Here is a 26,580-nt window from a genome sequence, read left to right as displayed (position 1 = left end):
TCTGTCTTTCTGTCTGTGTACTGGGTAACTTGAAAAGTTATGACCAGATTTTAATGACATTTTTACCAAAGGTGCACCTGAATCCAAGGAACAATAAAAAACATTTTTAAGAACAATCCACATCATAATTCTGATTTTTAAAAAGGATTCTTTAACATTATTTGGCGTAACAAGCAGTTTCCCTATAAACTAAAGGTGGCCAGCAGTGACCGTTGACAGCTTCAACATCAGACTCAATAAAGTCCAGAAGTATCATACTGAAGACAAAAACACAGGGAAGGTTCACCATGTCGCTCGAACTTTCAGTCTGCTCATCAAAGAAGAAAGCAGAGTGAGTAAAGTAGATGAGAGCAGAACAAACACCAGAGGCTGCGGAAACACGCTGTGCCTTATTTATAAACTTATGAAAGGATTTTAAGGAATTGTTACCAAAGGTGCACGTCATGCCAACTAACAATCGATTAAAATTGGATAATGATCCAGATCACAAGCAAGTTTTAGCTATAGGTGTAAGTCAGAATATCGAGGGAAATATGCTGCTTGGTGGAGGTCTACACTCTCTGGGTGCTTTTCCAATCTAACAATGATTTATGTTATGGTTCTCCACTTTTGGGACTTTGATTGTTTAGTTTCTGTATCTAAGTAATTCTGTTTTGTTGATCTATGGTTTATTTTCCATTTTGTGTTATATTTAAGCCAGTCTTTAGTTACTCTCTGTTGCCCCCTTGTGCCTGTCTCCTTTCCTTTAGCTCCCTTCTAGTCGCTTCCATCCACACCTGCTCCATATCATCTGATTACACCAGTCTTTGTTCTGTCTCCCATACATACTATCTCTGTGCAGTTCGTCAGTTCTGGTTCCTTGGTGCTGTTTTGTTGCTTCTTCATCTCTGCTCCCCACATAAGTTTTCCCTGATCTTTGCTGGTTTTTGGTTCTAAGTATTTTTTGTGTTTTTGGATGTTTGCCTCAGTTTTCCTCCATTAAACCTACAAGAACTAATATCTGCCTTACTCATATCAGCTTTTGGGTCTTTAAGCAACCTCACCCCCACATTGACAATTTAACAATTAAAATCTGAGAAAATATTTGTATTGTCAGAAGTACTAGTAGTCTTATAAGAAAGGGTAAAAACATCTGTGAGGACAGATTAATGCAGCGGGAGAAAGAAAAAGACAAACACCATGACCAAACCTAAATATTATTAGATATTTATAAACAAAACAACACAGAACATTAACAGTCACCAAAGAAGAAACCTCCATGAGGTCAGTAAAGAGTTCACATCGTGCAACTCAGGTCTAAGTTGTTATGTCTCCTGATAAAAGTCAACAGTCTGCATCACAGGCAGCTTTTTTCAAGTTCTAAACTATTTGATTCAACCTGCGTAACAGATGTGTGAGGGAATTACAGCTGAATATTTTTCTGACAGGCATGCTGGGACCACATGGACAGCAAGAAAAAAGCAAATGGTAGAAAGATTTGAATTGATAAAGCAATCATGGTTTTTAATGGTTCTTTTATTGAGGTTTAGAAATTATTTCAGAGATAAGAGGCAGCCAAGCAGCAATATGAATGTCAATATCAGAACCAAATACAAGAAGCTCAAATGATCATGTTTTAAGGGTCTGTTTAAACCCAATCTGTTTAAACTGCTATGGATTAAATTTTTGTACTAACCGAGAGAAACCCACATCTTGTTTACAGCTGACTGCATGGAGACAATATACCAGCTAATAGTTGATGAATGGAACAGCAATCTGTCTTCAGTTAAGCACATGCAAGGGACATTTTGGAAATATGTTTTTCATAGTACAGATCAAAGTCTTTGGCACAATAAAACTTTTATTATATTGTTTTTTTGCATAACTTTAATCATGATGTCTGCCTTCTAGTTGCATCACATTTTTTTTTTACATTTCAACGGTGGAAATAAATTATTTATTTATTACAGATTTCTTAAAAAATAAGCCCAACCAGAGCAGTTATATTGTCCCACAATCCATATGATGTGTTGTTAGTAAGCTTCAAAAGAAAGGACAAAAATGCCAAAAAAAAAGACTTAAACATGTTTTGTTTTGATATATCCAGGAAAGATTTCTGCACTTAAACCTGGTACCCTTTTCATTTTATTTCCTTTTGTTTAGATGATATAGATTAAATGTTATTAGGCTCTAACTACTTTTTGGAGGGATTAGATTAATAGATTAATTGATTTTATTTGTACTGTTTTATATAACATCCTTTCAAAAACAGCATTTAAGCAACATGAAGAGAACAACAGGAGATGAGCAATATGAATGTGAATGGGACAAAACAGAAACTGGAAAGAATAGATTTAAGATTTGACTATTACTATTAGACTGTTGATATAATTTTGGGCTCTACAGTAAAAAAATAATGAATTTGAAATGTCTAAAATTACATTAAGTTATGTTCTGCAATGCAATCAAATATCTACTGTTTCTACATTCTCATCCAGGAGGAACGATACTATTCAAATTGTTTTACTATTAGATCCTTGTTGCAAACAGCTGCAGTTTTGTATAATAATTGCAGTTAACAGACATTAATAAAGAAGATAAGAGAATTTAATGAATGGAGATTTCCAGTAGAGGATGATGTCTGGCTTGAGAACACTTACGGTATTTCTATATAGAGTGTCTGCTGCTCATTTTCCGGTTGTTTAACCCCGAAAACAGGCTCCTTTTTATGTAGTTATGATATCGATAATGAGGACATTATTTTCTGTGCAAATTTAGATAAAGAGCCATGACAGGAAAGGAATAAAACAAAGCCTAAAATGTAAAGAGGAATAATTAATCTAGTAAGATTATTTCCAGCTGTGTTGAAAGGCAGATAAAGCCAGAGAGTTAAGAAATGAGGCATCATCCTTAGTAATAGGTGAATGAGTGAATAAGTGAATAAATAAGTTCGGAAAAAGGCGCCATATAGGAACCTTTCTAAATAAGAACACCAACAACAATCTGCAAAAAGAAAACAGATTTTTATTTCCTTCAGCTGCATTGTAACTGTTACAAAATGTAAGTTATTTAACATTTTTGAAATTACACATGAAAGGAATGAAAGGCTGGAGCGGTTCTGCCTTTCCTGGCGATTTTAAGGGTCACTGCATCTTGTTTGCAGCAAAAGGAGCAGGTGCAGAGATTTGACAAGGATGGCTGGGCTCTCTTAGATTCACATACATGGCAGAACATAGCTTCTGACAGAACTATACATGCACACTGTGAAAACGCAGCAGGCCTAATCAGCTCTCTACAGACCTAAGGGGAGTTTAGGAAATGTTTTCTCTCCAACATAAGGTCCCTCTAGTTCACTGTAAGGAAAAACGCAAAGGATTGTCATGAACATTCAGACAATCAATTTTAGCTCCAACTATATTGGTAATAAAAAAGGGTTGATTTCCCGCACATAATAAAAACACTAGAACTGTTACAACTACTACTATTCTAAGAAGACTCTTCTACTGTTCCCTGTTGGTAGAAACCTAGTAAATATTGACCCCTGACTGTTTGCCTGCTGCCTTATGATTCAGTGTCATGCGGACTTAGAGACTATTTTAGATAAATTTCAACACCCACCATGGATCAGGCACACATGATTACAGCCACTGGAGAGAAAAAGAAACTGATTGCAGAACGTTTTCACTGTTGCTCTGTCATGATCTGCCCTTATAGCTGACCTTAATTGTTCATTTCACTCACCTGCCTCACTCTGCCCGGTCTCTAATTATCAGTTATCCTATCCACCTGTGCCTGCTGCTTCATATAGGGCTCAGCTCAGCTATCAGGGAAAGATCATCGTATGATGTTTGTCAGTTTGTTTCATTAGTTTTTAGTTTATTTCCAAGGTTTGTGTCCTTGTTCCTGGCAGCCAGTAGGTTGAGAGGATTTAGGGTTTGTCTCATCTCCTGGCTCCTAGGTGAAGACCAGTTTAAAATACTGCAGTAATCCCGGTACCATGTCTTGTCTCTGTCCCTCAACCACTCAGCATGCCTGTCTGCATCTGTGCGTTTCTGTCTGAGCTTGTTTCTCAACACATGGAACTCTGAACCTGCCTTCATGCTCTGTGAGTTCCTGGATCCCTGGATTTGTCTGTTCCTGTATGGACCAGAACCCCTGACTGGGCTGCGGACTCCTGGATTCCTGAACTGTTTCTGTCGGATCTGTATCCCTGACCTGGAGTGGATTCCTGCCTGTTCACTGGGGTTTCTGCGTCAGGGACACTCCGGGCGGCTCTGCGGCGCAGCTCATTTTGCAGTCCATCGGCTGGATCCTGCCTTCCCCGGATAGGATGGACTGAACTGTTTAATGAGGTAAGTGACTCACACAGATAATCATCTCCTGTCAGATGATCCTGGTCACTTAGCTGTGTTTGTCCCTCCACAGTGTCAGTGATTGGGTGGTACCCTGCCTCCTCCACTGCAGCCGCTGCTATCCACAGCTCTGCTCTTCTGTTCTGTTATGTTAATTTTAATAAACGTTTTGAACTTTCCCACAGCCTGTCTCACATTGAATACTGGGTCCATCTGCTCCATGACAAGTTCGCCATGATCTATGTTTAGAGAGACCAAATTTGAATCTCTTACCTCCTCTTTGGCCGTCTTCGTTCATTCTAGAGGCCTTGTAGTACGTGATGCTCCTCACGATGCTAGGCTGGTGGCCAACCACCTTAGATTTTGCAGTAGGGTCGGGCTTAGCTGGTTTTCCAGCCTTTGTGACCTCTTTCTTGGGCTTGATTGGCTTCTCTTTGGGTATCTTGGAAGCAGGGGTCTTTTTGTTTGCTACTTTTATTGCAGGCTTGGCTTTTTCATCACGAGTGTCCTGTGAAGAAAATAGGAGGGTTGTCAACGGTGCCAAAGGTAACATTGGGAATCTTAATTTGTTTGTTTACCAATTTATCTAAAACAAACAGAATATTTTGAAAAGTTAAGGTTTTTTTGGTGTTTTTTGTGCAAAATCATTATGGTTAACATATCTAAAGTCTTTGTAATTATTCTATATAATTTATTTCACTTTGTGCGCTGAGTTACTGTAATAAGTAAATGTTTCAATAATATTTCAATTAATTGAATATGACTTTAACACCAATGGTTGCTAATTTAGGATAATTTGTCTTTTGTAAAATATATTCAAACCTTTTTTTTACAGTTAGCATTCTCTTACTTACACAATGTAAAATCACCTCTACTCCTAATATGACGTCTCGCAGCAAGAAAGTTGAAAGATATTCTTTAAAAAACTGTTAAATGTATTCTATATATAGAGCAATAACTAAGAATCTGTATCAACAGATTTAAACTTGAAATCCTTAGAAAGTAATTCATTTTCAGGTAATAAACTGCACCTTTAAGATAGGAAATTGAAAAAAAATAAAAATAAATAAAGTTTGGTTACTCATCTTAACATAACTTTAGATAAAGGGGTGGTTCCAAATTGTAAAATCCTTTTAAACCATGTTTTAATAATTATGATAACAGATTAACACAAATGCAGTTGTGGTATCTTCTGTATGTGAAATATTTTGAGGTGTTTTTTTAATGATCTTAAAATATATTAAAGAAACAAATTAAAGAAGTGATAATATATGTTGAATATTAATAAATAAAGATGACTGAATATTAAAAAATGTTTAAAAATATAAAAAAAATAAGAATTGTTTGAATAATGGACATTAAATGCATAGTAAATTTTGCTCCTATCATTACCTACATGTAAAACTTAGTAAATTTGGCTCCTATCATTACCTACATGTAAAACTTAGTCCTCTACCGCTAAAAACTATTCATGTCAGGAAGGTCTCGTTTTATAAAAAGCTTAAATTGTCACTGAGCTGCTTCAAACCTGTGCTTTGCTCTCAGAGGAGTCTTTCTGCAGCAGCTGCAGGCTTAGTGAGGAGATCTCCTTCTTGATGCTCATCATGATGTTGGAGTAGTTCTCATATTTTTTAAACTGGTTGGTGAGGCTCATCATGCTGTCCCGCACATATTCGTTGTCTCGAGTTAGGTTTGCTTTGATGGACTGTAAGACAGTGGTTATAGTTTGCATTAAATTAACACGTTTTGTTAAACCCCTTCACTCTGTGTGATTGTTCTTTGTTTCCTACCTCTTCAAGGGTGTTCATCTGAGAGACAACCTTGTTGATGTAGGAGTGAACCTTTAACATATCCATGCTGTACAGAGTTCCCTCCAGGAGGTCCACCATAGACTGCAGCTGGTGAACCAAACCATAAAAAAACATCTTCAATCCTTTTTACATCATCTAAACCCCAGGTGTATATATTTATATGCAGAGATGGGAAGTAACGAAGTACAAATACTTCGTTACCGTACTCAAGTAGATTTTTCCGATATTTTTACTATACTACTTATTTTTATGGTGACTTTTTACTTCTACTCCTTACCTTTTTACACAAATATCTGTACTTTCTACTCCTTACATTTTAAAAAATTGGCTTGCTACTTTAGTTTTGAATCATTTCAATGGAGTTACCGTTATTATTTTTCACGTCATCAATACCAAATTCAATCTAATTGGATGGGAATCTACGTTGCATTTGACGCACCCCTACAAGATGAATCGACAGATTTGGCGGTATTCATTCGCGGCAAATCATTGCAGCTTGGTGGCGGTGGCGTTAGCATAGTAGTATGGACGACGACATGATTGAAAATGAACACAACGGAGATCTAGTCCTATTGGCAGACATCCATTTAAAATATAGGCAACGGCATGAAAAAAGTGGTTTCTACTTTTACTTTTATACTTTAAGTAAATTTACAAGCCTGTACTTTATTACTTTTACTTGAGTAAAGAAGTTTAATCAGTACTTCCGCTTTTACCAGAGTATTTTTTAACACAAGTATCTGTACTTTTACTCAAGTATGGAAAGTGAGTACTTTTGCCATCTCTGTTTATATGTTTGCATCTAAAGAACACCCTGCAGTACTCATGGATCACTGTTTAGTTTAAATTTTATTATTTCTCATATATCAGCCTACTGAAACTCAGAAATGTTGGTGTACTTCAGACCAGAAATACAAAGACGTGTATAATAATTTTTTTAACAGATTTGTTATCCTCACCCCAGTCCAAATAAATAGTTTTTTTTTTTTTTTTTGTTTCGGTCAATGTATGGAGGTATTCTTTTCTATTCTCTATCTAACTGGTAAATTATGGTCTCTAATTTTAACTATGGGGAACTGAGAGCTGCAGTGGTTGAAATGTTTGTTCTGGGTTATTTTGTGACATTCTGAATGAGTCTTTAAGGATAACCAATTTCATCTGTAGCTGCAAATATAAATTACAAGGAAATCAGATCTCTACATGTAACTCATCCTTCTAGGAGCAACAGGCAGAGTGAAGGAGCAATCTAAGGCTAAGGGTCCTGCTCAGGGACCCTGAGTGGCAGGCTAGCATATGCCCTCATGGAGGAGTTTTCGTTATCTCCTGAAAAGCTCTATCACTCTTCCTGCTTATGCTCTTTGGTTTCTCTCTTTTTCATCTACCCTGAACCATGTTGTCAGATATGATCTAATCATATAATTAGATCATATCTGACAAAAAGTTATGTAATTACTTGATTCTGCAGGTTTGACAGAAATCATGACAAGATGAGGTCATCTTTTGACAATGAAGATGATTTTAGTTTAAATTCAATATCGGTTTGGTGACCTGAAAGTTTCAGTGTAATAAAACAGCAGAAAGGGAAGCGATCTGTGAGGATCTGCATAAATTATTTCCTAGTTTACCGATATATCATTCATTACTTACATTTACAGTATAGAACAGATTGCAGTCGTACCCTCCAAAGGTGTCATTAATTATAATTAACTAAGGCAAATGCAGATGTGCTATGTTTAGTTTTTAAGATGTTTGGATGTTCTTTTTTTCTTGCTCCTTTATGAAAAACTAGATTAAAGGAGTCATTACCTAAAAAGAACTGTCCTTCATGTGAAGACATGTTGGAGTTGGGCATTGGCTAAAACCTGTTGGACAATTAGGAGTGTGAAAGTGGTTTGGTTGTTTCATCTTTGTTTGAACCAGAGAGTAATTTTGGTCTTCTTTATTGATTAACGTAATTTGTGGAAAGGTGCTAAGATTAGCCAACCTTGCTTTTATGACTCCAGTCTGTAATCCATCAAAACAGGCAATTCCACCTATCAGAACCTCACCTGCAGGCACCCAGTAAGTGTTGCTGTTTGTGTAATTTTTTACTTTTTACTAGAGAGAGAAATGATGACAAACCAAATATGGCAAACTGCTAATGTTTCTAATGCTACATCCAGGTGAACACACATAAAATCAAGCTAGATTCCTGTGCAGGCCTTTATGATAAAGATGAAATCTGAATGAGCTCTATTTATTTTTTCTATAAAAAACATGAATATAAGGACAATTACTGTAATATTATTGCATAACATTGCTTCGAGTAAAATGTAGTTTATTTAAATTTTTGCTCAACCTGCAACCAAATCTAATGTCTTTTATTGTTTTTGTTTTTTTTCCCAATGTCTATTCTGCTTTGCTTAGTCTTCCAGCAAATACTGTTCCCTTGACCTCGGCTGGATGAGCTAATGCTGATATAAAATTATCCAAAGACAAAACACAACATTCCTCTACACTGCATCCTACAAACAGCTTACACAAGCTTTAATTTTTTAGCACATGTTGGAAGCTTTTCAGCTCCACCACCAACCTACACTTAAAGACAAAAAACAGGTTGGGTGTAAGGAATAATCTCCACTATCAAAATGAATGAACAATGCCTCCACAACGCCCATTCATTTCTGATAACAGAAACCTGATTCCATATTATCCTGCTTATACCATAGTGACTTAAACAAAACAAATGTTTAGTCAGCTATTTATACATTATTATATTTTTTAACTTTCAACAGTAAACTCCTGTTTTTCACAAAAAGTGACTATGCATTTAACAGACGTTGATGTAACATGTTGCCAAGGTAACCGTCTCTGGCCACAGAACCTGCATCCTGGTCAGCAGCTGTTATTGTCTTCTGGAAGGTCATTACCAAGTAGCGTTTGAAAAAGCGTACAAGCTATCTGACAGGAACCCTTCAGGGGACATCCTAGCCTCGTGAGACCATCCTGATCTCGCAAGCTTTCAAGGTTTCACTAGCAGATCAGTCTGGAGACTCTCCGTTGAAGAAAATTTGGAGCCGTTCACCAAACGAATGTCCAATCAGCGTTGGCTTTGAGGCGGGTTGAGGTGTCACCCAACGAGAAGCGCAACAGTTCAGTCTAAGGAACATGGCGGCTTCAGCTGATGAAACTAGCGTTAACGTGGCTATCCAGCAAGTTTTAAGTATTTCTTCACTGAAAGAAGAGCAAAACACTGCTCTGGAGGCTTTTCTCAGAGGAAAAGATGTTTTTGCTCTTCTCCCAACTGGTTTCGGCAAGAGTTTGATCTTGTGGTTGTGTTTTCATCGTCGCTCTGTTAGTACCTCATATGCTTCGTTGATTTGATTGGTTTATTTGGCCCGTCTATCACCAACATAGGCCAATCAGCTAACCAGTATTTTCGCCCCTTCCCAAAATTATTTCAACGGAAGTTTTCCAGATGGATATGCGGAGCAAATCCATCTGGCGGAGTCAGGTTAGGAACATCCTGCTACCAGTCAGAATTAAGAACTTACACAGACACAGTATAAACCAAGTGGTGACCTTAAAACCTAAAAGTATAGCTTTATCCAAGCTGCCCTGATCTAATCTTGGTGTGAGTGGTAGCTTCGATTCCCCAGTTTTCAAGGTAGGCGCCGTCAGCTGTTGTAGCCCATCTGATTGAAAGGTTTTTTGTGTTTGTTAGTGAGAAACAGAATGGATGTACTTAAAAAAAAAGTAGCCAAGTGTTTAAAGATTTAGAAAACACAACAACAGACAAATTAGAGAAATGTTACAAAAAGAAAAGTTTGGAAAAAATCTGGGTCACGTAAAAATTACAATTAAGGCTCCTTTACAAAAGAATAAAACAAATAAGAAGAAAAGCATGTCCCTGAAGCTCCGCCTTCCTCACCTTTAATAACTCTGGGGCCTGTTTCTTCAGCTTCTCCATCTTCCACTCATTTTCACACGGGTTTAGGGAGGAGGGTGGAGCCGTGCATGAACACTTACAGTCCGATCCAGAGCTGACCGTCTCTACCGTGTAGAAGTCCTCCACCCGCACGGCGCCGCTGCGCAGCCGCTGGCAGGCATCTTTGCTCAGGGGCCGCATGATGCACTTGCAGCGGCAGTCGGAGCCCTCCGACGTCATCCTGACAGGCTCAGTCTCCCCAAATATCTAAAAGACACAATGTTTGATTTTTTTTAAACCATTTAGTAACTCGTAAGAAGAATGGAGTGGAAAAGTCTGAATGGCTAAGTTTACTAAGAGTATAAACTAAGGTGTTTTGTTCTCTCCGCAACAGAAGACCTGAGGTGCCTTTCCCAGTCATCTGAAACAGATGAAGGAAGGAAGGTGATTCTGAAAAATAAACACATGCTTCCTTTCTTTTGAATGTAAGCTGGTGTGACTCAGACAAAATCCTTAGAGAAATATATAATTAAGTCAGCCTCCCCACCAGCTGGCCTGCAGCGGTTGATGACAGGCTCTTTGGCAGACCATGGCCTACTTAATAAACAGGAGGAAAGGCATTGCCATCCGAACACAGCCTTCCTCACATTTCCTATGTTGGCATGAAGGCTTACAAAAAGTGAAGAAACCCCCTAATTCAGTTTATTGCAATGCCCCAAAAAAATGTTGAAGGGATGATTCTGCTGTAAAATGCTCCAACTAATCTGAACAATCAATCTCTTTATTTAGACACAATTATGGACCATGAACAGACAGGCTAAATTTATTTTTAACCTAAGTAGGTGTTTCCTGAATGAACCATAGTGAGCTTGGTGGAAACATGATTTTGGAGTCAGAACAAAGTAGAACAATGCACAGCATTTGCCCTTTTGGGAATCCATTGTCACAAAGCATTTACTCCCTATTGAACGTCTAATCTAGACATCAGAGAGCACGAATCAAAAGCTGAAGTATTAGACAGTTTGATCTAATATTTCAGCAACAAAACATGGTAGATTTGCTTGCAGAAAGATGTAGGTCCTAATCTTCATAAGGTTTGCACATCGTAAAAGATGTGCGAAGTGGCTCTTCAAAAAAGGTGCAAAGTGATTTACGCTTTCAAGTCAGCAAACAGCAAATGAAAACCTTTTTTTTCCTACATGTTTGCTTTGTATGCAGATCATACTCTAATAACCATAATGTACAAATTAACAGATGGAGAATAAGCAAATGTAAACATTCAAAACATACGAAGTGATTTTCTAAATCAGAAACTGGCTTCAGATGCAGTTTTTTGCCCCTCTTTTAGTACTCCTCATAGTTAGGTACATTTTTCTGCCAAAAAGTAAGCATTGGTGTGACAGCAGATGATGGAGAGATATTCTGGGTACATGTAAATCGATTTGGACTATCAAAAAGTCCCATAGTAGAATAATATTAATAAAGAAAAGAAAAAAAGGTATACACATACTGGCATAAATAAACGCAGCAGAAGAGCAAAATGACAAACACTGCATCAAAGAGGCGCACACAGACTACAGAGATTGTCAGGAATCCAGTTTGTGTTGCCTGTTTTTGTTTCCTTTCCTCCTCCACCAGGTGGTGCCCCATCCTCATTGGGCCTCCCTGCACACCTGCAGCTTGTTGCCTCATTACCTGCACACCTGTACCTTGTTGCCTCATTATCTGTGGAGTGTTACGTCCACCTGGCTTGTTAGGTGGGGTAACATTAATGGAGACCACACAAGGATTTTTAGAGTTAATGAAAAAGGAAATTTATTAAATTATATTAAGTAAAACCTGAAAAAGGATTACCTGAAATAAGAAGCCAAAACAAATTAATGCAAAACCCTTAACCAATTAGAAATAAACAAACGCAAAACAAACCTAACAAAACTCAATCATAAGGTACAAACCAAACCAACTGGGTTCTGAAGAGGGAGAGGAGGAAAAAAGCCTCCTGACTGCTGCAGCATGACAGCTTTTAAAGCAGAAGAGCACCAATCAGGGAAAAAACATAACACCTGCAGAAGGCCTGCCTCCAGGACCCTAAAAGAAAAAGCAGAGACCCACTGCAGCCGTAACACAAAGCTGCTGACTGCCACTGCCTTGGGTCCAGAGTGTTTGCCAGTTTGGGGTACTCTAGCCATGCTTAGTTTAGCAGAAGTAAGTAGCAGGAAGTCATTAGCAAACTGGATGTTTCGGACCTTCTCTCCCCTGGAAGGATCTTCTGAGAACCAAACTGAGCTAAGGATTCAAGTTTGTGGTTTGGATCAACTTTCCCCCCCAAGGATTGTCTGGGGCTTCTCTCTGAGCAGGGGATTCATCTCCACAATACCCCGTTCAAGGACCGCAGGAAATCTAAGTGGCAGTCAGTAGTGATGGGTCTGACGACACTGAAACCTCGGCGCATGCGCCGAGCAAACAAGGTGAAGCCCCGTGTCGGTGCGCGTATCTCTTTAAGAAAAACCACGTGACCGATACAGTTCCTGTGTCGCTTGATTGTGAACGCGCCAAATTGTATTTATAAACAGAAAATGTATCGACACATTTGTGGGTTTTGTTGGATGGAGATAGTTTGTGTTGTTTGCTTTACATTGGTTTTTGGCTTGTCATCTAAAACTATGGATCAATCAAGGAAGAGGAAGTTTTCACCCGTGTGGGATCATTTTGATCTTATCACTGAGAATAAGGTAAATTATTATTCCTTTCTTGTTTCCACCATTGATCATTCTTCTCTTGGTTATTCTAATTTCTTTCTGAAGAATATTTTAATTAGTTTACATGGATTAACTTTTATTTCTATTGTAGGTGAAATGTAGGATTTGCTCCCAGGTGCTGTCTTACTCTAACCGGAGCACTTCCACAATGCTGAGGCATTACCGTGCCCGGCATGAGATGGAAGAACGAGTTAATACTCCCGTGATTAGCCCTGGTGCTTCCAGAAAGCAGGCGATTGATGAGGCTGTAATGAACATGATCATTACAGACTGTCAGCCGCTTAGCCTTGTGGAAAACAAAGGGGTTCCGAGAGCTGGTCCAACTCCTTGAGCCCTCATATGTTCTGCCATGCAGAAAGGTACGTGAAACTAACTGTTATACATGTTAACAAAGTATATGCATGTTATTTGATATCAATCATTAAGCTACTCCACTTGTGTTATTAATTTTAGGCTATCAAGACCATGATTAGCCAGAGGTATGAGGAGAAAAAGGAGCAAATTAAAAAAGAACTGAAGAGTGCAGCTGCAGTCAGCCTAACAGCTGACATGTGGACATCCATGAACATGGAGGCTTACCTGGCTGTGACCTGTCACTATGTCAACAGTGAGAACCATACACTGTGTACATCAATGTTGGGAGTGGAACACTTCCCTCAGCAGCACACTGCTGAAAATATGGCCCAAGTAAAGAAAAACTTAATGCAGGAGTGGGCCATAGCAGAGAAAGTTACATGTCTTGTCACAGATGCGGCTGCAAACATGGTTGCATGTGTCAAAAAGCTCCAAATCAGGCACACGATTTGCATAGCGCATTCTTTGAATTTAACAGTTCGAAAATCATGTGACCAAATTGAGACGCTCACTGAAATCCGAAATAAAACAAAGCACATTGTAACATACTTTAGAACCAGTACTACAGCCAAAGAGAAGCTGGCACAAGTCCAGCTACAGATGGGAGGACCAGTGAAGAAATTAATCAATGAGGTGTCAACTAGATGGAACAGCACATATTTAATGCTGGAACGCATGGCGGAACAGAAGGAGTCGGTGTTGGTATCACTAGCTTCTTTAAAAAGTGATATACCTCAGCTCACTACAAATGATTATAAAATCATAGAGGAGACACTCCGTGTGCTTGCTCCATTTAATCAAGCGACAGTGGAGCTGTCTGAGGAAAAAAGAGTGTCTGGATCAAAGGTAATCCCAATGCTCAAAATGTTGCACCTCTCACTGCAACGCAATGCATTAAATGTAACCACGGAAACCGCAATTAATCTTGTGGAAAACCTAAAAAGAAGACTGCTAGAAACTCTGTGCAACCTGGAGTCATTGAGTGTAATGACAATGCCAACACTGCTGGACCCTCGGTTCAAGACCATGGCATTCTTAAGTGCGTCAAAAGCCAATGATGCAGTGAAAAGACTAAAATCAGAGTGTGCAGCAGTAATGAGAAACGCTATACCAACACAAATGGAAGATGCCCAAGCTGGACCTTCAACTCAACCATCTGATTCCAATCCAGGTATGTATGATTCTTAATTTTGTTCATTTGTATTTTAATGTTCATGCAAATCATTCCATGTGAATACTATGAATTAGTAACACAGATGCATTTTATTATTTCCTCAGATGACAACCTGTGGCACCAGCTGGACATAGAAGTCAAGGAGAGCAAGGCCAATTCAAATGTCACCACCGATGCCATTATCGAGGTACAAAGATACATCTCCGAAGAGAACACACCAAGATCACAGGATCCACTACAATACTGGAAATCGCAAAGACTAAATTATCCTACGTTGTACAAACTTGCAATGACATTTTTATGTACGCCGTCATCATCAGTGCCCTGTGAAAGGGTGTTCTCAAAAGCAGGAGAAATGGTTTGTAAGCGGCGCAATCGCCTTGGCCCAAAGATGTTAACGCAGCTGATGTTTCTAAATAAAAATGTGTGAAAGAACCTTGTTCAGTCTGTTTCCAGTCTTTATTGAAGTTGCCTGCAATTACTTTTTAAATCCAGCAGATGTCGCCATTCAGTGATACAGCAAAACAGTTTCAACACAGTGTCGACACAGTTTGGGAAATGTGCCATACACCCAATGGGGCCTCATCTGCCCATCACTAGCAGTCAGCTTCTCCGTTCACCAAGGAACAACCGCAATCTGGGTAAACCCTGTCCGCCCTCCATCAACAAGACAATCATTGGAACATCCCACACAGACTGGATTCATAAAAGACACCTTTTTCTGGAAACGTGAGTCTGCAACCTATTCCTCCTCTTCAAGTCAAAGATTCTAATTTCCCACTGAGCCTGAACTAAGCGCAGTGTCTTCCCCTCACCCTCCAGTTCCAGTTTGACGGTGTTCAGAGCAGCACTGGACTCATCTCATTATACTAAATAAACCCGTTAAACTTTTCCCTGGTCTCTCTGTTTGGTCTTCTGCATTTGGGTCAGATCTTTAATTAAATAATGACAGAGATAATAGTCTATGAAGCTATAACACCTTTTTTTTTCTCCAAAGGCAAAGTTCACATCTACTCTAATGACACAAAACCAGAATCTTTCAACTAGGACCCAAAAATTTAAGCCTGATTACCTTTGGAGATACACTGTGTAGAGATCCCTTAGTTTGACAGCCTTGCTTTCCATCCAAAATATTATTGGTTCTTGTGATTTCAAAATGTATTTTGTATGAATGAAAGCAAATGCAAAACAAAATATATTTATGTATTTTCATACACATAAGAACCACAACTATACATGAAGGAACACTAGAAAACTTTAGCAAAATGAGAAAACATTCAAAGCAAGTCTCTCTTATTAGAAAGAAGGGAATCTGGATAATTTAGAGCTGAACTATAACACAACAGAAATTACATGATAATCTAACCTTATTTTGATGCAACAATTGGCTCATAAAATGTGTCTCTCTAAATGTGAACTGAAAACAATCTCACTTGTGTTAATTGGCATGTGACTGAGAAACCTTGGCTACAGCAACAGCTCATGGGACATGATCTGGCTGAGGCGAGATGAACTGCAGGACAGATGTTGATGTGCTATGAGCTCAATGATAATTTTTATAAATGAGCTGTGCTTTCTTGACAGTCAACTTAAGCTGTACGCTTTAATCTGTTTCTCTTTAAAAATACTCAAACATAATGAGGACATTTAATGTAAATTCTAATAACATTGTGTCTAAAAACATGTAGTCATATAACACAGGCAAAACAATCCACCAATCATGCAGGAAAATATCATGTTCTGTTCTAATCTGACCTGGATCATTTCTGAGACAAGGTTAGTTGTTTTGGAAATTCAAAATGAGACATGAAAACTGTGGGGGGAATTCTGTGGCACAGGGCCTGATAAAATAACAGATAAAGAAATTAGGGCCTCTACACTGGGGCTATTGTTTATTCACATATACGGAGCCTAGAAACAGAAAAGACAAAGTGCAGATGGGATGACAATCCTTCCACAATCATAGAAAAATCTTTGAGGACCAGCGGACATACAGTGAGGAAAATAAGTATTTTAACACCCTGTTATTTTGCAAGTTCTCCCACTTAGAAATCATGGAGGGGTCTGAAATTGCATGTCCAGGTAAAGGTGCATGTCCACTGTGAGAGACATAATCTAAAAAAAAATCCAGAAATCCCAATATATGTTTTTTTTTTTACTATTTATTTGTATGATACAGCTCCAAATAAATATCTGAACACCTGAGAAAATCAATGTTAATATTTGGTACAGTAGCTTTTTTTTTTGCAATTATAGAAGTCAAACGTTTCCTGTAGTTTTTCACCAGGTTTGCACACACTGCGGGAGGGATTCTGGCCCACTCCTCCACACAGATCTATTCTAGATCAGGCAGGATTTTGGGCTGTAGCTGAGAAACACAGAGTTGGAACTCTTTACAAAGATTCTCTATTGGGTTTAGGTCTGGAGACTGGCTAGTCCACACCAGAACCTTGATATGCTTCTTCCAGAGCCACTCCTTGGTTATCCTGGCTGTCTGCTTCGGGTCATTGTCATGTTTGAGGACCCAGCCTCCGCCCATCTTCAATGCTCTAAGGAAGGAGGTTGTTCCTCAAAATCTCCCAATACATGGCCACGGTCATCCTCTCCTTAATACAGTGCAGTCGCCCTGTCCCATGTGCAGAAATACACCCTCATGCTTCATTGTAGGGATGGTGTTCTTAGGATGGTACTCATCATTCTTCTTCCTCCAAACACGGTTAATGGAAATATGACCAAAAAGTTCTATTTTGGTCTCTCTTTCTCCCAGGACTCCTCTGGATCATCCAAATGCTCCTTGGCAAAATTAAAACGCGCCTTGACAGGAGCTGGTTTAAGCAGGGTAACCTTCCTACCATGCATGATTTCAAACCATGGCGTCTTACCGACAGTAACCTTGGAAAAGATGGTCCCAGCTCTTTTCAGGTCATTAACCAGCTCCTCCTGTGAAGTTCTGGGCTGATTTCTCACCTTTCTTCGGATAGCCAGATAGTTCCTTTAAGAAGACTTTTTACAAAATCAAACCAGGGGAAAGTAGGACTTTTTCACTTGAGGAGTTCTGGATAGAGCTTACTGACAGACGAAAATGTTTTTTTATCTTAAATGCAAAATGTTTTTTTACATATCTTTTTTGCAATTTTGGTATAATTACTGCTCTAATTGGGTTGCTCTGTCAGCTAAAGGCATGTTTTAGAGTCTCTATGTATACTCCAGTTAACGATTGACCGGTTACTAAATTAATTGATGATTAATTCAATAATCGATGCATTGTTTCAGCCCTAAAAAATCATATATTGTGATTTCTTAATTTTTATTTGGTCTCCCTCACAGTGGTCATGCACCTACGATGAGAATGTCGCTCCTCTCCATGATTTCTAAGACCTTGCAAAATAGCAGGGGGTTCAAATACTTATTTTCCTCACTTAATAAAATGGGGATGTGGGATATCAGATTTGATCAGTTTCCAGTTTCCCAACTTTTCACAGCTATTGGGTTTCTTTGGTCAGAGCCGCTGTGGGCTTAGTGAAAGCAAAGTTATGATAAAGGTGGTGGAGGCTCATTAGTGCAGGAATGTGGACCAACTGACAGGGGAAGGTGCAGAGGGTGAGGTGCGTGCTGACCGCTCTGCTCCTGCAGACGTATCGAGAGGGGGTCCGCCGTCAGACAGAAGTCCTGATCCACGCTAAGAAAAATGGGACGGCTTAACAAATACAACATGAAATAATGTGAATCACCTGATTAAACTTTGTTAAATAATGCTATAGGTTCATTCGGGTGAGCTATATTGTTCAGACATTCCATAGCTTTCACATTAGGAAGAATCCAACGAGATCTACATCGTAGTCTTCCATAGACTTTGCAGCAGCTAATCAGAATGAATCAGAATTATCTTTCCATCAGACCGGTTAGTTCCTCATCCTGTCAAATCACATGTACCAGTAGGCATACCTAATTATCCCACATCTCATGCCAAGCTGACCTACCAGCATGAGAACAGGCAACACAATTTAGAGCGGCATTAATTAAGGATACAGAGTATTTAACGCATGCTTTGAGCTTTGACCCCTAAAGTGCAGTCAAGTTTTAGGTCAAAAAGCACACAGCTCAATCTGCGCAATGAGAGGAAGAAAGCCTGCATGCTGCGGGGAGCTCTATTAGATCAGCCACAGCAGCCTTTAACAGTTAACCTCCCCTGACAGGCTGTGAGGACAAATCCCAGCACAAAATGCACTGCGCTTTGAACAAAGAATGTTTCTACAACCAGCAACCTGTTGAATCTGCAGCCTTTTTTAGGCAATCAGTGATATCTTCTATCAGAGTGTTGCACCTGCTGAGAATCTCAGACAGTTATGGTAGCAGTACAGAAACTGTTTAAAGTTGCTGCCTAAGGTTTGCGTTGTCTGTTCCCAATGCAGTGCTGTACAATGAAAGATATGCTGGTGAAGATTCTCAGTCATCCAGGTGATAGTCATTCCAAAAAAGGTTGAAAAAAAGTATAAAAAAAAAACAATCTACTGGACTTTGCTTCCAAGTTTGAAGACATTTAGCTTCCCATTCAGGAAGCTTTTTCAATTCAAAATTAAAAACAAGGCTTTGTTTTTAGTAGTGTTGCGCCGATGCCATTTTTTGTTCCCGATACCGATACCCGATACCTGATTGTGCAGTATCGGCCGATACCGATACCATAATAATGTAAAATAATTACCATCATGGCTTTGTCAAGCTGCTGCCTACCTTTGTGAAGCAGGAAAAAATCTAATACAAAGTGAATCCAGTAGAACTTTTTATTGCCTACCAGGAGTGGGTGACAATAGTTGAATAAACTTATGGCTCTCAAAATGGTGTCGGTGCCCTATTTGTTGGTACTCGCCGATACCGATACCACCGTTTTAGGGCAGTATCGGGGCCCCGTCCGATACTGGTATCGTCCACTGTATAAAGCCTTAGTCCACTGTATAAAGCCTTGAACTCAGCACTGTTTCTGACATTTTGAATTTAAAAAGCTTCCTGGATGGGAAGCAAAACATATTTTCAATTCAATTCACTAAGAAGGAAATTCTATCTTCAAACTTGCAAACGAAGTCCAGTGGATTTTTCTTTTTTTACTTTTTTGTAACGCACACTGAAGGACAAAAAGCACAGACCAAAATAGTGGAAACTAAGGCAAGATTAAAGGGTCTCTTCGATTGTGTCTTGTACTTCCAAAATAACTCTGTTAAGCACAGAAGGGTGAAAGAAGGATATAAAACACACATTCCATGCACATTAAGCATGTTTATATAAAACAAAAACAACTTTGGCACGGTTCCACAGAATAATTTTACTTAAGTAAATGTTCATGTTCAGTTTATGATATGATGGTAGGAAAAAGTGCTATTATATTTTTAAGTAAAAGCATTCAGGTCATGCTCATCTTCTTACGCTGATTCAACATCCATCCATGCATCCATTTTCTGACACGTACATTTGATTAAACATAACAACAACATTTCTATTCTAAGCTATCATACCATTAGAGGCTCACACCAGTCAATACATCTCGCTTTAGGTAAGATGAGAGTCATGGATGGGGAAGGCTGTTTCCAAGAAAAAAGTATTTTATTTAGACTGCATATTCCCTGATGAACAATATAAATACATTTCCATTTAGCAAGTAAACCTAATCAAGTTTTGCGAGCGTGGATGCACAACCTCTTTAAAATCCCTCTCCCACTGCCATCAGATACTGACCCAAACATTCAGTTTGATGTCTAATCTGGGTAACAATGCCAATGATGAACAGCCATGGTGTAAGGGAGGAATCAGAAACCCAGCTCTGGTGATGAACTCTGAAGTCAGACCAAAACCTCTGGATTTAACACAGGGCTGTAAATTAGCCAAAGACAAAGTTGATCAAGCTCTCAGTGATTTAAAAGCAAACATCTACATTCCAACAGAGTCTGTTTATGGCTCCAGATACAGTCTGAAACTTTCACCATGCAGGATGCCACCAAGAAATGCATCCTGACTCACCTGACATCAGATGTGAAAAGGCACCATTCAATAATGGTGTTATGGTACTTTTCTGATGTAACAATCACTGAATTTAAATGTCTGCTCACCAATGTTTTCTCTCATTTTTTGTGTATCTGATGCAACTCTTTAACTACACTGTTATATAATAGTAATATAATTATATAATAGTATAATAATTTCATTAATAAAAAATCTTATGAAAATCACTAGAATATTTTTTTATATTTTTTCAGATCTTTGGTTCTCACTTCTCCAATGGATGTCCAGATATGCCACTTTCTGGATGCTGTTTTGATATGCTTCATTAAACCAGATCTTCTTTCACAATCAGCACAGAATGTACAGGAGTAAAAATATCAACAAACTGTGAGATCTACTTTGGCTTGTCACATCTAAGCACTGCAGCCATCTTATCTGACAATGTGCTGATTGACTCTTGATTATGATTTTGTTTCATCTTCTAATTGAATTTAGCAAAAAGTCAAATGGAGAATTGCACTGCATGGTGAACATGGGCGTCTAGAAGTGTTTGTTAGGTAGCAAGGCTGTTACACACTGGTGAGTTTCATTGTTCTGGAAGCCTAGAATGCCAAAAGATTTGGGCCGCCTCATACTCTTCTTCCTGTGAGATTTACTTGTTCAACTGTAGCTCTTTGATGGGCTAAATAAGGACATTGCTGCACTTTTTTTTAAAGGATACTGACATTCTTTTAAACATATTCATCCATCTATTTTGGTTAGTCCTGTCAGGGTTGGTGCCTATCTCTGGCAGTCTATGGGTGAGAGGCGGGACAAACCCTGGACAGGTCACCACGCTGCAGGTCAACAGAGAGACACACAACCAGACCTAAAGACAATTTAAAGAAGCCAATTAACCAAACATTCAGGATTTTGGACTGTGGGAGGAAGCCGGTGTACCCGGAGAAAACCCACGCATGCACAGGGAGAACATGCAAAAAGACCCTGGGCTTTTAATCGCACCCAGAACCTTCTTGCTGCGAGGCAACAGTGCTACCCATTGCCCCACCTCGCAACCTTAAACATATTCAACTTCAGATATTCATATCCAAATCTTAAATGTTTTATTCTTTACTGTAAACCTGATTTTATCAGGATATATAAAACTGCCATTCAAAAGTAGGTAGAACATACACCAGAACAGTTAATTCTGTTTAATTAATAAAACCGGTTTATGGCCATACCATCCTGAACATCCCCGATCTCGTCTGATGTTGGAAGTTAAGCAGAGCCTGCGATGGTTAATACTTGGATGGGGGACCCCCTGGGAATACCAGGTGCTGTAAGCTTTGATTGCTCAGTGGCACAGTGGGTAGCACTGCTTGTCCTTAGGTGTGAGTGTGTGTGTGTGAATGGTTGTTTGTCTCTGTGTTGCGATGGACTGGTGACCTGTCCAGGATGTACCCCACCTCTCAAAAGTAGACAGCTGGAGATAGGCACCAGCACCCCTCGCGACCCCAGTTGGGATAAAGTGTGACAGAAAATGGATGGATGATGTTATAAGCGGCCAAGCAAAAAAAAATAATTATGATGAATGCATCCCCTTTTCAATTTTATCATTAGTATGTGGCAGGTTCTATGTAAACAGGTAGTTAGGGAGGTTTTTAAAGAGAGCTTCTGAGAAGGTTAGTTTTTGTCAGGTACCCTGATTGAGAGACAGATGTCATGATGAAGTGACGAGTTTGTTGAAAAGGTTTTTATTGCACCAATCAGGTAACATGCAGCCTTCTCCGTAACAACAGCTGAGACGCAACATCAACCTATTCAATATTAGATCTGTTTCAGTTGGACATATTTTCAGCGAATAAACCCAACTTAAACAGAAGTTTAATTATTTACATATCAATTACTAATATTCTTAAAATAGCTTTTTGAGTCAAATTAAGGCTCTCAGAAAATAGAACTGGTTTTTCCTCTCCACTGTCGCTACAAGCATGCTTGGTGTGAGGGATTGCTTTTGAGTCAATAAGTCAATGCAATCAGCTGGTTTTCCTTAGATAGAAAACTTTGAACCAATTGGACTGTATGATCTGGTTGAGTTGTTTCTGTAAAGTGCCTTGAGATGACACGTGTTGCGAATTCGCACTTTATAAATAAACTGAATTAAATTAAAACTAAACTAGGCTTAAGTAGAGATCAAATAAAAATACAAAAATACAAATCAAACCATCAATTTGGCTCCCAAATAAAAGCTACATATTGTAATAATCCTGCCATAAGCACAAAAAGATAGCGCCCTAATTATGAGTGCGTGTTTGGTGACCTCAGCTATGAGAGGAATGAATTAAGCTGCCAATGCTGTTCCCCTGATGATGATGTCTTCAAACAGATGTTTATTAAATCTGGCAAAAAGCTGTGGAGCTCTTTGCAGCTACAGATACACACTCCATAATTCATTCCCAGACGGAAATTAATCAAACTGACAAAGGACCTTCAATAAACACATTGAGCAACTTAATGAATTATTTTGTTTTCTCAACAAAACCACAAACGTTCTCATGATTCTGTCTTTTCCACTGATTTCTATCTCAACACTCAACACACTTTACATTATACCCATCCATTTTCCTTTTTGGATTTCTGTTGTCTGCTATTTTCTTATCAATGGAAAAAAAGAATCAGAATACAAAATAAATGCAGAAATCTAAGAGATAACTTTTACGTTATGAACTGATGGGTCTGAATGAAACTATGAGGGCGCGATAGAAAACAAAATGACAACTGCAACAAGAAGAATCAAATTGAGGGCTGCCTATACCCAATCTTTCCCAGAAGCATGATCCATTTTTCCATGCGCAACCAGATATACATCTAGGTTTACATAAATAATATCATTAGGGTAATAAAATTACTTATTTTTATCCTTAACTCGCTAAAGAATGCTAATACTCAGTTTTTCTGAGACAATTTTGATGCTTTTTACATTTTCTGACGTCATCATCAAACTATTTATCATAATGTTAACGCAAAAGGAAAACATAAAACTCAAAAAGATTAGATTTATGTTTAAATCCAAAGCTGAAAAAGTTAGCTCCCGGATGTAGTGTAGGATCCCATTTCCAATACAGATCCTGCACAGATGAGTGATAAAAAAGAAAGGATTTTAAGGAATTTATATTTTTTTAGGAAATATATTATTAACCTTTAACACATTATAGTTTAGTATAGCTTACTATTTTTTGGGGAGGGAAAAATGTAATTTAGGTTGTTTTTACATCATAAAATTGAGGGCAACCCGGAAGTATATCTGGTTGCGCAAATGAGCTGATGTTATGGATTGGGTAGAACTAGGAGTTCCAAACTGACAAGCAGGAAGTGAAAGCTGATGAGATAAACACAACATTGAGGGGAAAAATAGGGAATAAATTACAAATTTGAAAATTCCTTTCCAAACTAAATCTGAAAAGTGACTTTGTAAGAACATATTTTTGCAGAACAACCCTTTGAAACTATTCCAGCTGATGGTTTATGGATTCCATGCGTACATCTAGAGATATATGTTGCACATTCAATTCAAAGATCCCGCTGTGTACAGGCAAGAGGCAGGGTCCACCATGGACAGGTCTCCAGTCCATCGCAGGGCAACACAGAGACAAACAGGACAAACAACCATTCACACACACACCTAAGGCGAATGTGGAGAAGACAATTAACCTAACAGCAATGTTTTTGGACTGTGAGAGGAAGCCAGAGTACCTGGAGAGAACCCATGCATGCTCAGGGAGAACATGCAAACTCCATTCAGAAAGGGAACCCAGAAGGGAATCAAACCCAGAACCTTTTTACTGCAAGGCAGCAGTGCTACCCACAGCTCCACTGTGCAACACTTAACAGATTTGAATTAAGTGTTGCCCAATATTATGGACTATAAATATTTGAGGAATAAAAATACATTATTTATACATTATAGTTTATTTTTATTTTTAAAATCTTTAAAATAATCCAATGTATAAACACTTATGCACTGAGTATATATATTTTTTCAGTTTATATTGATTTGCTGAAACTCTCCCAGAAGCATTTTACCAGGAGCACATTTTTCAGATCATGTTTTTATTTTGTTTAGTTTTGGCTTTCAAATCTGAAAATGTTTCATTCGTGCAACCAGAAAATAGCCACACACTGCATTGCTCTTAATATTTCTTTCACTGCGTTTGACCTTCCTCTTATAAATCCTGCCTACAAAGGAGGCCAGCTGTTTATTGGACATGCTTTACCTTCTTCTTACTTTTCCTGCAAACTATGCTTAAATATCACCGGTCAAACAAACAAAAGCTGGTGTCTGTGGACAGAATCTCCTCTGTCTGTTGCTTCTTAATACCACTGATGGGTATTTATGAAGACTTTGTTTATGCAATACATCTTTTAACTTTCTGTTTCTAAATTCAGACCAGCTTGAGGTTTCTATGTTTAGATCTGAACATTGTAGGAATTCAGTACTGACCTGTCAGGGTACTGCGGAGGATAATTCTGAGGACATTTGACTTTTAAACCTCTTCAGAAGTAGTTTGGAATTATTTTAACCTATGATTTTTTCTTTTTGCATATAAAACAGATTCCCCTTTGCTACACTGCAAAACTTGGGATGGGGGAATCATTTCCCAAAGTGACGCAGGCAAACTGCTTTACTTATATAGTCCCTGTTCAACTCAGGTAAAATTCAACCATTGATACACTGATTTTGCCAAGCTACACTTTAGCCGCTGCCGCCTGGGAAGACACAGAGACACGGGCACCATATGGCTTCTGACCACAATATGGCGTGTGCCTTGTCTTGGGTGTCTTTCCCAAGGACGGAGCGGGGGTTTGACCCTGTTATAACAGGACAAACCTCAGCACGCTATGCCACTGTTGCCCCAATGGATTACTTAACTCCTGACTACTTATATGATAGTTTTATGACACAATAAAAGAAAGCAAACGCCATAAGATTTCAGAAATTTTGTCACATTTCTTTTTCATTTACTTGAAGATAAAGTAGAAAAGCTGCATTCTGTTTAAATTTGATTACTTCAAGATCTAGGTTTCATCTTCACCACATAAACACAAAATAGCTAGAAGTCTCAATTAATTGTCGTTTTTAATCTTATTTTTCTTGGTTAGCTCATTATAATAAGAAAAGGGTCCAAATCAGAGCTTTGAAAATAAATAAAGTTAGTACATTTTATAGAAATAGGGATCCCTAACAAGCACCTCGAGCAAATTGTCGTATTTCTGTCATTTTCAGACATTCTAATCCCCACTTGAATTTTATATTTTCAGGGAACACTATACTGTAATCATAGGTGATTTTTTACTCAAAGAAGGAAAATGACTTCAGACTCGGGGGAAATCAGCAGCCATGACCGATGATCAATGAATCACATGCATTAACCTTTAACCTCTCTGACAGAGGGAATGCTCTCATCACAGTGTTAATGTCAGAATGGTTTACGGCGTTTATCTACCGATGCACAAACAACATTAACCAAAACCACAAAGAATGCGTATCACAACCAGATTTAAAGGAAAAAGGAGCTGAGACGTGGCGTGTGTGTGCGCATGGGTTCACACATGGCTGTTATTACTGCATGCTTCATGGGAATACGTTACTTTGTCAATTAGAAATCGGATAATGATACAAGTTTCCCTAAAGAATTAAGAGGGTTAACATGGAGACAGCCATAGTTGCCTTTGTGGCCAACTTCTGGAGGAGGTACTGCGGCAAACACTCAGGAAAATAAAAAAAATAAAACATTAAGAAAGTCTAAGAGGGAATGCCAACCTTTCTAGCGTTTTCTAGAAAGAATAATAGGCTTTAAACAGATCCATGATAAGATTTAACAATAGACATTTGGAAATATTTATATTAAATGTAACTACAATACAGTAAAAGCTGTTTACATTTAATACATTGTAATAAAATATGCAGATGTTGCCATAAATGCTTTCATGCTTTCTGAGTAAATTAACTCCGGTTTCTAACTGAGGCAGTTTACATTTAGCAACGGGATAAAAGCGTTTTCTAAGAGATCTTAGAACAATGCGTTACACCAGTGACAGACACTTCACTGTCACTTTAAAGTGTCCATCATTATTTTTCCACAGTGTTTTGATTTAACATAATAGGTATTAGCTCTAGGTAATATAGTAAAGAGTAGATGACAAGCCGATAACATTTTTTTATTTCAACAGAAAGCCTATGTTTGACAGCTAATAGAAACTTTCAGAGCAG

The 26,580-nt window shown here is 38.5% G+C and overlaps 1 protein-coding gene across 1 annotated transcript in view; it reads right to left on the bottom strand.

Moving 5' to 3' along the window:
* olfml2a (olfactomedin-like 2A) overlaps positions 1 to 26,580 on the bottom strand; it is a 45,214-nt gene that overhangs the window by 12,424 nt on the left and 6,210 nt on the right. Inside the window, exons 2-5 of the mRNA XM_038271035.1 lie at positions 10,053 to 10,316; positions 6,122 to 6,229; positions 5,860 to 6,036; positions 4,605 to 4,839 (exon numbers count right to left, since the gene is read on the bottom strand). Of these exons, the coding sequence (XP_038126963.1) occupies positions 4,605 to 4,839; positions 5,860 to 6,036; positions 6,122 to 6,229; positions 10,053 to 10,316 (784 nt within the window). The remainder of the gene's footprint in view (positions 1 to 4,604; positions 4,840 to 5,859; positions 6,037 to 6,121; positions 6,230 to 10,052; positions 10,317 to 26,580) is intronic.

Source organism: Cyprinodon tularosa, unplaced genomic scaffold (genome assembly GCF_016077235.1).
Source record: "Cyprinodon tularosa strain WSP-4 unplaced genomic scaffold, ASM1607723v1 ctg789, whole genome shotgun sequence".
NCBI lineage: Eukaryota > Metazoa > Chordata > Actinopteri > Cyprinodontiformes > Cyprinodontidae > Cyprinodon > Cyprinodon tularosa.
The sequence above is the reverse complement of the archived record's forward strand: the minus strand, read 5'-3'. Positions and strand labels throughout refer to the sequence as shown.